The sequence below is a fragment of the Artibeus jamaicensis genome, unplaced genomic scaffold (genome assembly GCF_021234435.1).
Source record: "Artibeus jamaicensis isolate MK-2021 breed Jamaican fruit bat unplaced genomic scaffold, CSHL_Jam_final scaffold_614, whole genome shotgun sequence".
Taxonomy (NCBI): Eukaryota; Metazoa; Chordata; class Mammalia; order Chiroptera; family Phyllostomidae; genus Artibeus; species Artibeus jamaicensis.
In genome coordinates, this window is record NW_026522050.1 from 1,272,539 (window position 1) to 1,287,685 (window position 15,147).

The 15,147-nt window shown below is 48.6% G+C and overlaps 1 protein-coding gene and 2 non-coding genes across 3 annotated transcripts; 1 reads left to right on the forward strand and 2 right to left on the reverse strand.

The window, feature by feature from the left end:
• Nucleotides 1–1,636: 1,636 nt before the first annotated feature.
• On the reverse strand, nt 1,637–15,100 carry SPDYC (speedy/RINGO cell cycle regulator family member C). The gene is made up of 7 exons (XM_053659122.1): nt 14,583–15,100; nt 11,751–11,824; nt 3,243–3,423; nt 2,963–3,021; nt 2,618–2,703; nt 2,345–2,516; nt 1,637–2,263 (listed from the first exon to the last, which is right to left on the reverse strand). Exons 2-7 carry the CDS (start codon nt 11,772–11,774, stop codon nt 1,715–1,717), a joined length of 1,071 nt encoding a protein of 356 aa, XP_053515097.1. The 5' UTR covers nt 11,775–11,824; nt 14,583–15,100; the 3' UTR covers nt 1,637–1,714.
• Nucleotides 5,830–5,936, forward strand: LOC119050302 (U6 spliceosomal RNA). Its single transcript, XR_005082724.1, has one exon. It is a non-coding gene; the product is annotated as a U6 spliceosomal RNA (small nuclear RNA).
• Nucleotides 13,372–13,480, reverse strand: LOC119050303 (U6 spliceosomal RNA). Its single transcript, XR_008390485.1, has one exon. It is a non-coding gene; the product is annotated as a U6 spliceosomal RNA (small nuclear RNA).
• Nucleotides 15,101–15,147: the final 47 nt, after the last annotated feature.

Here is a 15,147-nt window from a genome sequence, read left to right on the forward strand (position 1 = left end):
GCACCCGGGGTGGAGAGAGGGAGCTGACAGTTCCCGCCCTGTAGCCTGAACTTTTTGGAGACCAGCCCCCACCGGAAGTCACTTATTAGCACAAACTCAGGTGTGGTCCAGAGGTGACTGACTCTTTACTCCTATGACTCAGGAAATTCCAGGGGTTTAAGGAGCTCTGTGCCAGGAACCTGGGGCAAAGACCAAATGTATGTTTTATTTATCACGCTGCATTTGGTAAAGTGGGTTAGATTCCTTTCTGGAAGGACATGAACTATTACTTTCATTGCTTCCAGGGACGGGAGCCAGGTGGCTAAGAGTCTGGAACAGGAGGTGACTCTTGGTTCAAAATTGAAAATGTACATGTGAATGTATCACCTATTTGAAAAGCAATAGAAAACCTCAGAGCCCTTGTCTTGGCTTCTAGTGCGCACAGTCTCCAGGCTTTCTCAGCGGGAGAATCTCCTCCACATTCCTGCCCTCTGGGCCCGGGACCTGCCCTGTCTTCTGTCCCAGCCCCAGACACACAGGCCCTCCAGCCTTGCTGTCCACAGCATTTTCCTCTTCCACTTGTAACACATTCGAGCTCTACTCTTCTTTTTTTCCTTAAGATTTTATTTATTTTCAGAGAGAGGGGAAGGGAGGGAAACAGAGAGGGTGAGAAACATCATCGGGTGGGGAAACATTGGTTGCCTGTCATGCACCCCCAACCGGGGACCTGGCCTACAACCCAGTCACATGCCCTGACTGGGAATCGAACCAGCAATCTTTTGGTTTGCAAGCCAGCAGTCGATCCACTCAGCCACACCTGCCAGGGCCAGCTCTACTCTTGACACGGTCCTAAACTTTTCTAGTATTAACCCATTCAGTGCCCATTTTAGCATAATACCCATTTTACAGATGAGGCAAAGGAGGAGATTAAATAACATTTCGAGTCCACGCAGAAAGCAGGAATTTGAACTTACGATGTCTGGCACTACGAAGAACACCTTCCTCATAAGCACCCCACCCGCCAACCCTCCTGGGCAAACCTGAACATCTGAAAGGCTCAGTTCAAAGCCCACCTCCCCTGGAAAGCCTTCCCTACCCCTTCCTGAACAAGTATGCTTTTGGGGAGGGGGTGTTCTATGGTAATTACATTGTGTTTGACTGCAGCCCGGGGCAGCACCCCAGTCATTCCCGAAACAGACCCGGCCCCCAGGCGTTTCGAGCACAGAGCTGTTTTCCAGGAGCACTTTTGGTCCAGGGGGCCCCAGGCCCTCCTCTGAGGGCTGCAGACCTCATTCAATCCACCCACACAGTGTATATCTCATCATCCGTGGGTGGGGTCATAGAAGGCAAATCAAGGCTACAGATGACCGGCCACCACTGGGAAGGAGAAGAGCTACCACAGAACTTGTAGTGTTCGTGGGTCTCAACCGCTGACATCTAAACCGGACAGCAGCCCCCCTCCCCCCACCAACCCAGCTCCTTCCCTCCCCCCCAACCCTCGGTCAAGGAGCTAGGCCAGGGCCTGAGCACAGCTGGTGTCCTGTGGACACGAGTTTATTGGGGGGGGTGCAGAATCGGAGTGAGTACAAGCTGCAGACTGGGAGGAGGGGGCAGGGGGCTTGGGCAGCAGTAGCAGCCTGAGGCCCACAAGACAGGAGGCCGGGGCACCGCAGCCCATAGAGCATCCAGTGGGCAGGCAGGCGGGGGATGCTCTTCACCCTGCGGGTGTCGGGGCCTAGGGCACTGATGAAGGCTTTGGGAGGACCCGGGGGAGAAGGACAAAGAGGGACTCAGAAGGTGGCAGAGCTGGGACACGTGCCCAGACCTGCTGGTCCCCAGGCCAGGTGTCCTGAAGCGCTGGTGTTCCTTCCTCTTGTTCTCTCAGGCCCCACACCTGCTTCCCAGGCTCCCAAACCCACGCCCCTCCATCTCCTGTCCCCAACTCACTGTGGAGGGTGTAGGTACCTGGCTCCAGATGCAGCTGGGGGGGCAGGATCATGAGGAAGCCCGCACCCCAGGGGTCTTCAGCCACTGAGAGACAAGCATGGGAAGGAGGGCGGTACCACTCAGGGTTGGGGGAAGGACACGTGGGTAAGACAGGCAGGGGGCGGGACTGGTGGCAGCACTGGCCACAGAGTGAGGGCACACCACAGAGGGAACAGTAGGGTGGCGAGAGGCCGGGGCCCCGCGGGAGGGGAACCTTTGGGCAGCTCCTCTGAGCCCCGCCGTGGTGGGGGCGCCGCTCCCGAGTCCAGGCCCAGTGGTACGGCTCCTTGGCCATGACCTGGCAGGCGTAGAGTAAACAGTAAATCGGGTGGGATGGCCAGCCTCCTTTTCCCACCCCAGGACGCCATCCGGGCCTCACCTCCTCACAGCACTGGCGGCTCACAACAGCCCGGAAGCCCATCCTTGCCCACAGCTTGTCCCTCTGATGCAGGAAGTCTGCCACCTGACTATGCCAGTTTTTGCCCAGGGCCCATAGAAAAATCACACATTTGGCATCCTCCAGGTCCTCCTCCATGTCATTTGCAAGGAACCTGGCCACAGAGGCGGGGGTTGGGCAGAGGCAATAAACATCCTCCCTGCCCCGTCCTACAACTCAGAGCAAGTGCCTCCGCCACCTGCTGGGGACACTCACAGTGCCAAGAACAGGTTGCTGCAGGTGTACTCGCTGAGCTTCAGGTTGGCACGCCGGAAGTAGACTAGCACCATGGCCAGGAGGTACTGCAGACACAGAAGGGGGAGGTCAGAGTTAGGCACTGGGAGGGACGGGACTGTGTCAGGCCCATTTGCTCCCAAGGAAGTTCTGGTGGGGGCTAGGAAAACGGGCAAAACGTGAGGAGGGGTCTGCAGAGACAAGGGTTGAAAAGGCAGGTGCTCCCTGCACCAGACGATGGGACCCAATGAATCAGCAGCACAAGAGGCCCACTGCTCCAACCTTCCTCAAGTGACCCCAACTTCTACCCACACTGTGTCCCCTCACCTTATCTGAAATCTGGAAACAGGGATCTCTGGAGAGGAATTCCTGAAGGAAACTGTGCTCTGGGCGAAGAAAGGAGAAATAGGAGGCTGGGGTTACCACCCACCTCCCACGAGACCACTTTCTGGAACAACCCTCTGCCCCCACACCTGCCAAACCAGGGTCACCTGAGAAGGGAAGGGGCTTCAGACCCTCTTATGGGCAGTCAGAGATCCCACCTCTCATGTTGGCCTCAAACGTGGTCCTTACCGCCCTCTCCCGTGCTGGCCACAAGTCAACTCACCCAGAAGGTGGAGAAAGGCCTGAAGCTCCTGGTGCTGGCGGGAATAGAGAGCCCCACTGCCCCCATCTCCATGGCTCCAGCCCCACAGCTTCACCTGGGTGGCAACCACATGGGCAGGGTCTTGGGCTTCACTCATCTCATAGGGGGTGGGGACGGGTGGGGTGGGGTGGGGGTGAGTGCCCTGTAGAGAGAGGAGCCCCATTTCTTAGCACCTGTCCCCTCACCCCCAACAGATCAAAGGGGCTGGTGAGGTTGGTCAGAGAGAGGCTCTCTGAAAAGTGGAGGGATGAAGATGGGGACTCGGGGGCTCGAACAGGACACTGGGCGGCCGGGAGAGCAGGGAGGCCAGAAAAGCAGTAGCTCCCACGCCCACCCTGCCCTCCAGCCTGGGCCTGGGAGTGAGAACAGCAGCACCACTGAGGGCGCCCTAGGTGCCTGGAGCTGTGCTAAGTGTTTTAATGGCTTTTTCATACCGGTTGGTAGGTATAACCCATTTTGCAAACACAGGAAGAAGTGCGGAAGACTCATGGCCACCTAAAAGTGGAGCCTCTCTGCCCCCTAAAGCCAAGGAGTTTGATTGCGCCTCTTGCCCCACCCCCACTCTTCACAATCTCCTCACCACGCACCAAGATGGCAGACTTTACAGAATTATCAACCCCTTACTTCGCGGAGGGAAACTGAGGTCCAGAAAAAGGGATGTTATTATACAAATCCTTGGGGCCACCTCAAATATTTCAAGCCTGAAGGACTCAGGAGAAAGTGCAGCCCACCACCCTGTAGTGGACCGGGGAGCCTCCATCTAGGAGCCCACAGGCAGGCCAGCCTTCCCCCTCGCTCCAGAAGCCTCACCTGAGCTCAGGGATTACCTACAGCATAACCAGCGACCGCTAGCCATTGCCTTTATATAGCCCCAGAGATGCCACGCCCACAGCACTCCACCAATCATATCCCGGCCTGTGGGTGGGGCTTTGGGCTATTCCCACCTAATTCTACCTGGAGTAAATCCAGCCTCTGCCAGCTGCCCAAGGTAAAATCTCCAAAGCTTCATCACCTACAAGGAGGGGTGAAGGCCGACCAGCTGGACCCCATGGCCTGAGAGGCGGCAGGGACCCTCCCCACCTCTTGACAAATGCAGAGCCAAGGTGCATCCTGGAAACGAGGCCTGAGCTGTGCCAGTGACTGACGGGTAAATGAAAAGTCCCTAATTGTGCCTTCCCGCGGCCGGGGCGCAGGATGTGTCTGTGTTTTCTTCAGATCCAGGAATCCCAAAGCCTGGGGGCCAGAGAGGAGATTGTCCAGCCACGAGGATTGGCAGAGGCCACATCCTCTTCCCAAGATCCTTTGCGGTAGAGTGGGCCTGACCGGTGGCTCCGGGTTGGCAGAGGAGGCCTCTGCCCAGGCCACCGAGCTGCCCCCGCCCCACCGCACCCCACGGTCAGCAGCCCTAAGCCTTTCCTCCTTCCCGCCTTCGCTGACTCAGTCACTGGCCGGCTACAATCCTATGGGACGACGGGCACCGACGTGTCTTTCCACGTTCGACAGATGACTTTCTCCCCATTTGGGGCGAGGGGGTAAAATACACATAACATAAAAGTTACTCCCACCATCTTTTTTAAGTTGGGCGTGTTTGAGTACATTCATACTGTGAAACCAACAACTAGCATTCATCTCCAGAAGTCTTCATTTCGCAAAACGGGATCTCTACACCCATGAAACACTAGCTGCTTGTCCTCCCTCCCCCGCCCCTGGTGCCCCCATTCTGTTTCCTGGCTCTGTGAGCTCAGCTGCTCCAGGTGCTTCACAGAGGTGGAATCACGTGACATCTGTCTTTCCGTGACTCTCACTGCACTTCGCGTAATGTCCCCAGCATTTACCGTAGCATTTGTCAGAATTTCCTTCCTTTTTAAGATGAAATTATATTGATTCTATGTACACGCCCCATTTCGATGCCACGTGTCCGTCAGTGTGCACTTAGGGCTGTTTCCACACCTCGGCTGTTGTGAATGACGCTGCTGTGCACACAGCTGTGTGAGTATCTCAAGACTCTGCTTTCAGTACTGGGTTATACACCCAGAAAGTGGAATTGCTGGGTCTATTTTTAATTTTTGGAGGAAACATTACATTGCTTTCCCCGGCGTTTGCACCATTTGACATTCCCACAAACTGAGCAGGGTTCTCACTTCTCCGCATACTTGGCCAACACTTGTTTTTTTCTGTTGTGTCAATATAACCAGGCTAACAAGTGTGAGGTAGTAACAGATGACTTCAAATATGGATATAATTGCCCTGATCCGTGTGGCTCAGTGGGCTGGGCGCCGTCCTGCTCAGCACAAGGCCGCCAGTTCCATCCAGGTCAGGGCACAAGCCTGGGGGGGCGGGCCAGGTCCCCAGTCAGGGTGCAAGAAAGAGGCAACCGAGTAATTGTTTCTCTCACTTCTCTCGCACATCGCTGTTTCTCCCCCTCTCTTTCTCCCCACCTTCCCCTCCCTCTAAAAATAAATAAAATCTTTTCTAAAAACATGTATCTCATAGAAATGGAGGCCCCTGAGGAGCTGACTAATTTGGGCTTTATCAAAGCCTTGCCGCTGTGCTCGCTTTGACAGCACACAGACTAAAATTAGAACGATACGGAGAAGATTCGCGTGGGTCCCGCTCAAGGATGATGCGCAAGTTCGTGAGGCAGTCCATTTTTTTTTTACCAACATCGCCCCAATAAACTTACAGGAATTAAAAAAAACAACCCAAAACAAAAGAAAAGGGCTGCCGCTGCCGACAGCAGAAGTGGGCTCGGCCACGCATCCCACACGCCCTGGGGCTGGCACTGTGAAGCAGGTTTTATGGTCTCATCTGCATTCTCATCAGACTGGAAGCTGAAGCTCAAGAACCCAGTCTCCTGACATTTGAATGACAGATGAAGGAGATGCGGGCCAGCCCAGGTGGGTGGTGGGGCGCAGGGCCAGGTGTGCTCTGGACCCAGACCCCTTCCTGTGACACCACTGCTCTTCCCTGGTGGGCCACCAGCACCAACATCTGCTTTGCTCCGGTCTCAGGCCTCAGCCCTGGTGGCCAGTACGGATTTTCACTCCTAGGGGCCTCCCCTCCCTTTCTGTGTCTCTCAGTGTCCCTCAGTCTCTCTTGCTCTCTGGGTCTCTCAGTCTCTTGACCTCTCTGAGTATCTCTGAACTCCCAGTCTCTCTGAGCGTCTGGATATCTTTGAGTCTCTGGGTCTCTTAGTGTCACTGGGTCTCTCTCTGTCACTCAGTGTCTGTGGACTCCCTCCGATCTCTCTCGGTCTCTGGGTCACCATAAGCATCTCTGCATCTCGTGCTCACTCTGGGTCCCTTGGTCTCCGCGGTGTCCGGGTCTCTCCAGGTCTTTGGACCTCCCTTGGTCTCTGGGTGTCTTCGAATACCTTGGTCTCTCAGTCTTTCTGGTCTGAGCCTTTCCTTTCCTGGGGTCTCGTATCTTGGTGTCTCTATGCTCTCTGGGTTTCATGGTCTCCCCTGGCCACCTTCCTTGCCCCATGAGGCCAGTGAGGCCTTCCCTAACCACCTGGCCTCCATCAGGACACTCTGTTTTGTATACGTGTGTGTTTTCCTCACGCATTTGTTGTCGGCCTTCTCCAGAAAGGAAGCGGTGACTCTAGCAACCTCCAGAGCAAGCCCCGCAAACTTACTAAAGAGGCTATAATTGGCTCCGCCACTGTGGCTTGTTCGGGCCTCATCCAGCAAACCGAAATGCCCCCAATTCAGTTCCGGGTCGGGCACATGCGTGGGTTGTGTTGGGGCACATATGGAAGGCAGCCAACTGATGTTTCTCTCTTGTATAGATGTTTCCATCTATTTCTCCATCCTTCCCCTTTCTCTTAAAAAAGAAATAATAATAATAATAAAGAGGCCATAACTGAATGAGCTCACATGTTATTCATAGCCACATTTTACAAATGAAACCAACAGCAACTAAAGCACAGACTTGGGTTACTGCTGAGAGGGAAAGTAACTTGCTGCCAGTCACACCGTTAGTGCATGGAGAGCCACGTTTCAACCTGGCTGCCTGGCACCTGGCACAGACCCCACGTTGAAGCCTCAGCCAGGGACCTGAGTTTCTGGACTGAACCTGTCACAGAGAAGGTGCCCAGTAAAACTGAATGAACTCCCAGGCCAGCTGTGTTTCCTACCTCTCTCTTTCCCTGCACCATGCATAAGGCTAGAGGTCAATAAGGGGGCACAGAAAAGCCTGCCTTAACCCAGCAGTGCCTTTTTAAAACTTTTTATTTTGGAAGAATTTAGGCACACAGATGTTACTAAAAAAGTATGAAAACTTTTGTGTCCCCTTCCCCCAGCTTCCCCCGATGCTGACATCTCACATAACTACAATGCGGTTAGAACCAGGAAACTCACACTAGTACAACACAAAACTACAGATCTTATTCGGATTTTACTAGCACCCACTTAAATTTTTTGGTGTCTAGTTCTATCAGTTTTATCCTATGCGCAGACTGGTGTAAGACCATCTCAATCAGGAGTAGGACCCTCACGTCATTCCTTTTCCCTGATGCTTTCCCTTTAAGAGTTACAGCCTTGTAGCTCAGTGGATTGAGCGCAGGCCTGTGAACCAGACAATCGCGGTTCGATTCTCAGTCAGGGCGCATGCCTGGGTTGCAGGCCAGTTCTCGACAGGGGTCGCTCAAGAAGCAACCATACATTGATGTTTCTCTCCCTCTCTCCTTCCCTTCCCCTCTAAAGATAAATAAATAAAATCTTAAAAAAAAAAAAAAAAAAAAGAGTCACAGCCTGCCCCTAGCTACCACTGATCTGTTCTTTACCTCCGCAATCCTGTCATGTTAAGAATATTATATGGGGGGTGGGCTGGGGTGGGAGTAAAAGACAGAATACTGTAATTGAAAAATAATTAAATAAATTAAAAAAAAGAATATTATATAAATGGCAGTGGATTGAGCTCGGGTTGTGAACCAAAGGGTCGCCAATTGATTCCTAGTCAGGGCACATGCCTGGGTTGCGGGCCAGGTCCCCAGTAGGGGGTGAGTGAGAGGCAACCACACACTGATGTTTCTCTCCCTCTCTTCCTCTTTCCTTTCCCCTCTTTCTAAAAATAAATAAATAAAATCTTTAAAAGAAAAAAACCTGGGCCCACACGGCCCAGTCTTTAAAAAAAAAAAAAAAGAATATTATATAATGGGCCCCAGTCAGGGCACATGCCTGGGTTGCAGGGCCAGGTCCCCACTTGGGGACACAAGAGAGGCAACCACACACTGATGTTTCTCTCCCGCTTTCTCCTTCCCTTCCCCTCTCTCTAAAAATAAATAAATAAAATCTTTTTAAAAAGAACATTATATAAATGGGATCATACAGTATGTGATCTTTACAGACCCTTGTGAGTAAATTGGGCCCACCTGAATAATCTAAAATACCCTCCTCCATGTCCATTTCTTTTATGTATTTTATTTATTTTTAGAGAAAGAAGAAGGGAGGAAGAAGGAGAGGAAGAGAAACATCTATGTGTGAGAGATACATTGATCCGTTGCCTCTTGCAAGCCTGCAACTGGGGACCTGGTCCACAACCCAGGCATGTGCCCTGACTGGGAATCGAACCAGCAACCCTTTAGTTTGCAGGCCTGAGCTCAATCCACTGAGCCACACCAGCCAGGGCCATCTCAATTTCCTTAGCTGCAAAGTCCCTTTTGTCTCGTGAGATAATCTGTTCACAGGTTCCAATGACTTAGATGTGGACATATTTGGGAGGTCATTATTCTGCCTACCACATTTATCACTTCATAATTTATGCTGAGCTAACTACTATTTATGAAATGATATATTAGCACCGAATGCCATTTATAAAAAATATACATAAAACACAAGGATATAAACAATCTGAGTATAAGGATAGAAAAACATCAGGCAAATGCCAAAAGAAAGTTGAGGTAGTGATATTATCATCAGAAAAACGTTAATTTTAGGTTAAACACATTACAAAGAAAGAGTGTGTTTACATAGTAATTTTTTAAATATACAGCAGCACTGAAGGAGTGTTTAAATTGGTTGGAACTTCATCTTGTTCACCAAAAACTTTGTAGTTTCTATCCCTGGTCAGGGCACATACCTAGGTTACAGGTTTGATCCCTGGTTCGGGCTCATACAGGAGGCAACCAGTTCTTGTTTCTCTCTCTCTCTCTCTCTCCCTTTCCCTCTCTCTAAAGTTAGCAATTAAAACATCTGTTAAATGTATATATATATCAATTTTGCCCTGACCTGTGTGGCTCAATGTGTTGGGTGTCATCCTGCAAATCAAAAGGTCGTCAGTTCAACTCCCAGTCAGGGCACATGCCTAGGTTGTGGGTTTGGTCCCCAGTATAAAAGGCAATCATCAATGTTTCTCTCTCACATTGATGTTTCTCTCTCTTCCTCCCTCCCTTTCCCTCTCTCTAAAAATAAATAAATAAATAATCTTTTAAAAAGATGCCTAATAAAAGTAGAAGAAATAAAATAATACAGAGCAGACATTAATAAAATAGAAAACATAATGGAAAAATGAAAAAAGTATCATTTGGTTCTTTGATGACACCAATAAAAATGATAAATGTAGCAACGAGAGTTCAGAATATTTTTTTAAAGAAGGCAAAAATTAATAACAGGAATGTAGAAGAAGATAAAACTATACCTGGTAGACAATAAAAATATGAAGCTGTTATGAATAATCTTATGCCAACTTTACATTTTATATATAAAATGTGTATTAATTTTATATATTTATATTTAAATTTGTATGAAAATAGACAAGTCTCTATAGAGAAATAAAACTCAGCAAAATTAAAACAAGTAGAAATAGAAATCCTAGGTAGTCCTAGAATAGTAAACAAATTGAATCAGTACACAAAATCTTATCACAAAGAAAACTCAAGACCTCCATGTCTCCACCAGTAAGATTACTCAAACACTCAAAGAACAAATAATGTTCTCTGTGCAAGTCCTTCCGACTTCCTTTACACAGGTCATACAGGCAGCAGGCTTGACACCACAAACTGATAAGGACCTCATGGCAAACCAACACTGCAGGCTCATTAACACAGATGTAAATGTCCTAAGCAAATTATCAGTAAACTGAACAGACTCTTGTAATGTATAAAATAAATAACATACTGTGCCCATGTTGGATTTATTCTAAAAGTGCAAAGTTAGGAGATGAGAAATTTTATTCGTGCAATTTACTCCTTTAACAGATTAGAAGAACAACTGCAGCGTCTCAGTGAATCCAGAAGGCATGTGGCCAGGCCCAGTGACACAGGCCCCACAGGCCCCGTCACAGCAGGGGGGGCACGTGCTTAAGAGCAAGGGGCTGGACAGAATGTTTGAGCAAGTTTTTTCCTCCCCGCCCTCCCCTGCCCTCCCCTTTCCTTTTTTTTTTTTTTTTTTTTGTTCTTGTTGAGCCAGCTGTTGAGATGGGATCTAGATGTTGGAAGCTTTCTCTGGAGTGCAGTCAGTTTTGCATGGAAAAAGCAAATCCTTTCAATTCTTAACTGGAACATTTTTATAAGCATATACATATATATACACACACATTTGTAAATATATATGCCTATAAGTATATATATTTTATCCTCACCCGAGGACATTTTTTCATTGCTTTTAGAGAGAGAGGAAGGGAGAGAGAAACATCTGTGAGAGAAAAACTGATCGGCTTCCTTCCGCCAGGCGCCTGGATCAGGGATCCAACTTGCAACCTGGGAACGTGCTGTGACCGGCTATGGAGCCCACGACCTTTCTGTCTATGGGATGACTGCTCCTGGCCCTGCTGAGCCATACTGGCCAGGGCTCTAAGCATATTTATAATAAAATAATCATTTGAGTTTTTGAGAAAAATGAAAGTATGGTAATGAGTTTGAAAATATACAATTGGGGGTGTGGTATCTTGGGGTGGTAGACAGAGATGTGATGGGCGGAGGAAACCGGGAAACGGCAATGTTGCTAATGTCCTGGTTCTCAAATTGGGGTGTTATTTTATTATTTACTCCATTCTTTATGTATATTTAACACCAATTATTGTGTTTATATCACATATTTCATAATCTTAAAAAGTGAACTCCACATGCTGCCTCCAAACCTCTCTCTGGGATTCTCCATCTTAGAGAAAAATTGCACCTTCCACACAGGAGCCTGGGGCCACTGGGCTTCTCCCTTTCCCTCTGCCCCATGCTTAATCAGATGCTGAAATCTGGCGCTGCACACCTTCGCCACCTCCGTCCGGCCTGTGCAGCCCAGAGCTGGCTCTCTTTAGCCCTTCCTGAGCGGCTGCATCAGCTTCCCGACCAGCTCAGCCGGCACGCCCCGCCCCCCTTCGGTCCCCCACTCCACTGCGGCCAGGGATAATATTTCCCGGTGGAGATATGTCCAACCACCTCCTGCTGGGGCAGTATCTTTCCACTGACCCTACAGTAAACCCCTAAGTCATTAAGACGCTGTGTACATGGCGTGTTGAACTGGCTCCGCCTACCTCTTCTGACTCCTTTTCTGCCATTCTCAGCTTCACTCCCCAAGCATCAGGTATCCTGGGATTCTCTTTGTTCCCTAAAATACACCCAGAGTTTCAAGTCAGAGGGTCTTCCCCCTGACTGATCTTTCCACCCACTCTACCCTCTAATCATCTTACAGTTCCATTTAAAACATCACTTCCTGCCCTGACTGCTGTGGCTCAGTGAATGGAGCCAACGGGCCTGTGAATCAAAGGTTCAACAGTTTGATTTCCAGTCAGGGCACATGCCTGGCTTGCAGCCAGGTCCCCAGTAGGATGCACAAGAGGCAACCACACACTGATATTTCTCTCCCTCTCTTTCTCCTTCCCTTTCTCTTTCTCTAAAAATAAATAAATAAAATCTTAAAAAAATAAAAGGTCACTTCCTCATTCATTTCTTTATTTTTATTATTCACTACCAAGTGTAGCCTTTGAAAACCTCCTTCTTGTATGATCTGTTTCCCTTTCTATATTCCCTGACTTCCAGACTAATGCAGGTCTCCCAGGAACTCCAAGCCGACCGCAGAGCCACAAGATAGGAGGAGCCTGGGTTCTCCAATAACCAAGTGGGAACCTGCCTTCCAGTCACTCCTCTATCAGAGATATATTGGTTATCTGCTATTGTAGAAAAATTACCCCAGAACTTCATGGTTTAAATTTTAAAAATTATTATGAGTAGTAAATTTCCTTATCCTCTATGTTGATGAATTAAATTTTGCCTCAGTCTGGGTAACCGTTTGTGACCTTTAATCTTCTAAACCCACTTATATTTATTTTTTTAAAGATTTTATTTATTTTATTTCTCGACAGAGGGTAAGGGAGGGAGAAAGAGAGGGAAAGAACCATTAATGTGTGGTTGCCTCTCGCACACCCCCTGCTGGGGACCTGGCCCACAACCCAGGCACGTGCCCTGACTGGGAATCGAACCAGCAACCCTTTGGTTTGCAGGCCGGTGCTCAATCCACTGAGCCACACCAGCCAGGGCTAAACCCACTTATATTTCATCCTTAGCAAAAATATGTCCTGGGAATGCTTATTCTATTTTAATATCTACTTAAATATTTTAAATTATTTTGGTAAAACTTTTAACATATGATAATCACGTAGTATGATATTTCAAAGTATAGTTTGTCAATTATTCTCCAGTAAAGCTGGAATTTTGAAAAAATAAATATGTTGGACCTGGCTCATGTGGCTCAGTGGATTGAGTTGCCAGGCTGTGAACCAACAGGTTGCCAGTTCAATTCCAGGTCAGGGCATGTGCCTGGGTTGCAGGCTCTGTGCTCTAACCCCCGTCAGGATGCTTGCTGAACGCAGAAGGCAAACGATTGATGCTTCCTTCTCACATAGATGTTTCTCTCCCTCTTTTTCTTCCTCCCTTCCCCACTCTCAAATAAAATAAAAACAGCCCTGGCTGGTGTAGCTCAGTGGATTGAGCACAGGTCTGTGAACCAAAGGATCACAGTTCAATTCCCAGTCAGGGCACATGCCTGGGGTGTAGGTCAGCTCCCAGTGGTGACGTACGAGAGGCAACCATACATTGATATTTCTCTACTTCTCTCCTTTTCCCCTTCCCTTTCCCTCTAAAGATAAATAAATAAATAAAAATCTTTAAAACGGAATCCTGGAATTGCGTGTCACCCTGGCACAGGGATCAGCTGATCTTCTCTGTATCCTTCCAGTATTGGTATATGCGCTGCCCAGGCAAGCACTCAAAGTGAATTTTAAGGTCACCTTGTCAATTTCTGCAGTAAGGGCAGATGGGATTTTGACAGAGATTGTTGAATTTTTAGATAATTTTGTAGAGCAAAACAATATTAAGTCTTCGAATAGAAGACTTAAACAATATTAAGTCTTTGAATCTATGCTTACCAGTTATCTATTTATTCAGATCTTTAATTTCTTTCAATGTTTTGTAACATTTAGTGTACCAACCTCATACTGCTGTCACTAAATTTACTCATAAGCATTTTTTGTGTGCATTGCAAATAGAATTATTTTATTGATTTCTGTTTTTTATTGATTTCATTTTTGGATCGTTCACTACTAGTATATAAAAATACAACAGATTTTTGCATATTAATCTTCTATTCTGCAACCTTGCTGAACTCATTCATAAACTCTAATAGTCGCTAGAAAGGCAAAGAGAGCTTTATGGGGAGTCAACTCAGTGACGGGTTACCAGCCAAACTGAAAAAGCCAATTGAGGTCAACAGGTGGTGGCGAAGGTGGCTGAGGCCAATAAAACGGTACCCAATGCCAATTCCAGGACCGGTCTTGATAAATCTCTGGACTTCAATTGTCCCACGTATAACATGAGAATAGCAACACCTAGCTTATAAACTTAAATGATTGATAGGTAGATCTAAGACGACAAATTTGCAAGGCACAAAGTGGGTGCATTAGTCCATTAGCTCCATTCTGCCAAAGAACAGACTGGGTTGGCGCTGACCCAGACACAAACTGAAATACCGGGCAGCACGAGAGGAGCTGGAACTGTGCCTATGGCCCAGAACTGATTATACAAGGGCAGTAAAGCTACAGGTACGGGGAGGCTTGCGGGAACGCAGCTTTGAAATCAGTCCTTTTGCACAAACCATTCCCACTCCACGATTAACTGTATTAAAGGTCTGCCTTCTCCTCAGCCCCTAGCGCACTTGACTGCCCCTCCTCTATGTAGCGCAGCAAACGTTCCCCGAGGCGGTTAGGATCACCCACCCGCCCATTGACAGTACCTTCCCCCGCCACTCCCCGCCCACTGGGGTTGGACCTAGTCCTAGGCAACGCTGCCTTCCGCCCCTAGCAACCGCTCACCTGTTTTCTCGTCCTATAAGCCAGTAAATTTCCTTTATTTTTCTTATTGGTCCTCGTAACTCTACCTCGACCAATCAGTAGCAGCCACGGAGACCCAACTCTCTCCTATACAATTTGGGGGTAATCATGGAGGAGACAGATTATTTCCTTTTCTGAATCCAGCTTTCCCAGAAAGCTTCTTATTTGTCAAACTGTTGTAAGTCTCCCCGGAATGAGTTTCTAAAACATTAATCTTAAGCCCGTAACGTCTATTGCCCGCCTACTTCCCCCCTTCCACATGGTACGTCCCGCACGACGCTCCATCTTCCAGCCACTTTGGGAGTCTGAGTCCTAGCTACTCAGTGACTGAGACAATACCATTTCTGATTAATAAACAGGGAAACTCTAACCATCCCCCGGGTTGCCCTATTCCGCTCCGACCACATATTACATCTCTTGTTGGAACCGTGGGCACGATATGGTTGGTGGAACGACTGCTCCCAGCACCACAAAAGGCACGCGATGGGGATGAGAAAGGGTGCACTTGGTACAGTCCACGCCTCGCCCCGCGTTTCCGGAAGTGAGG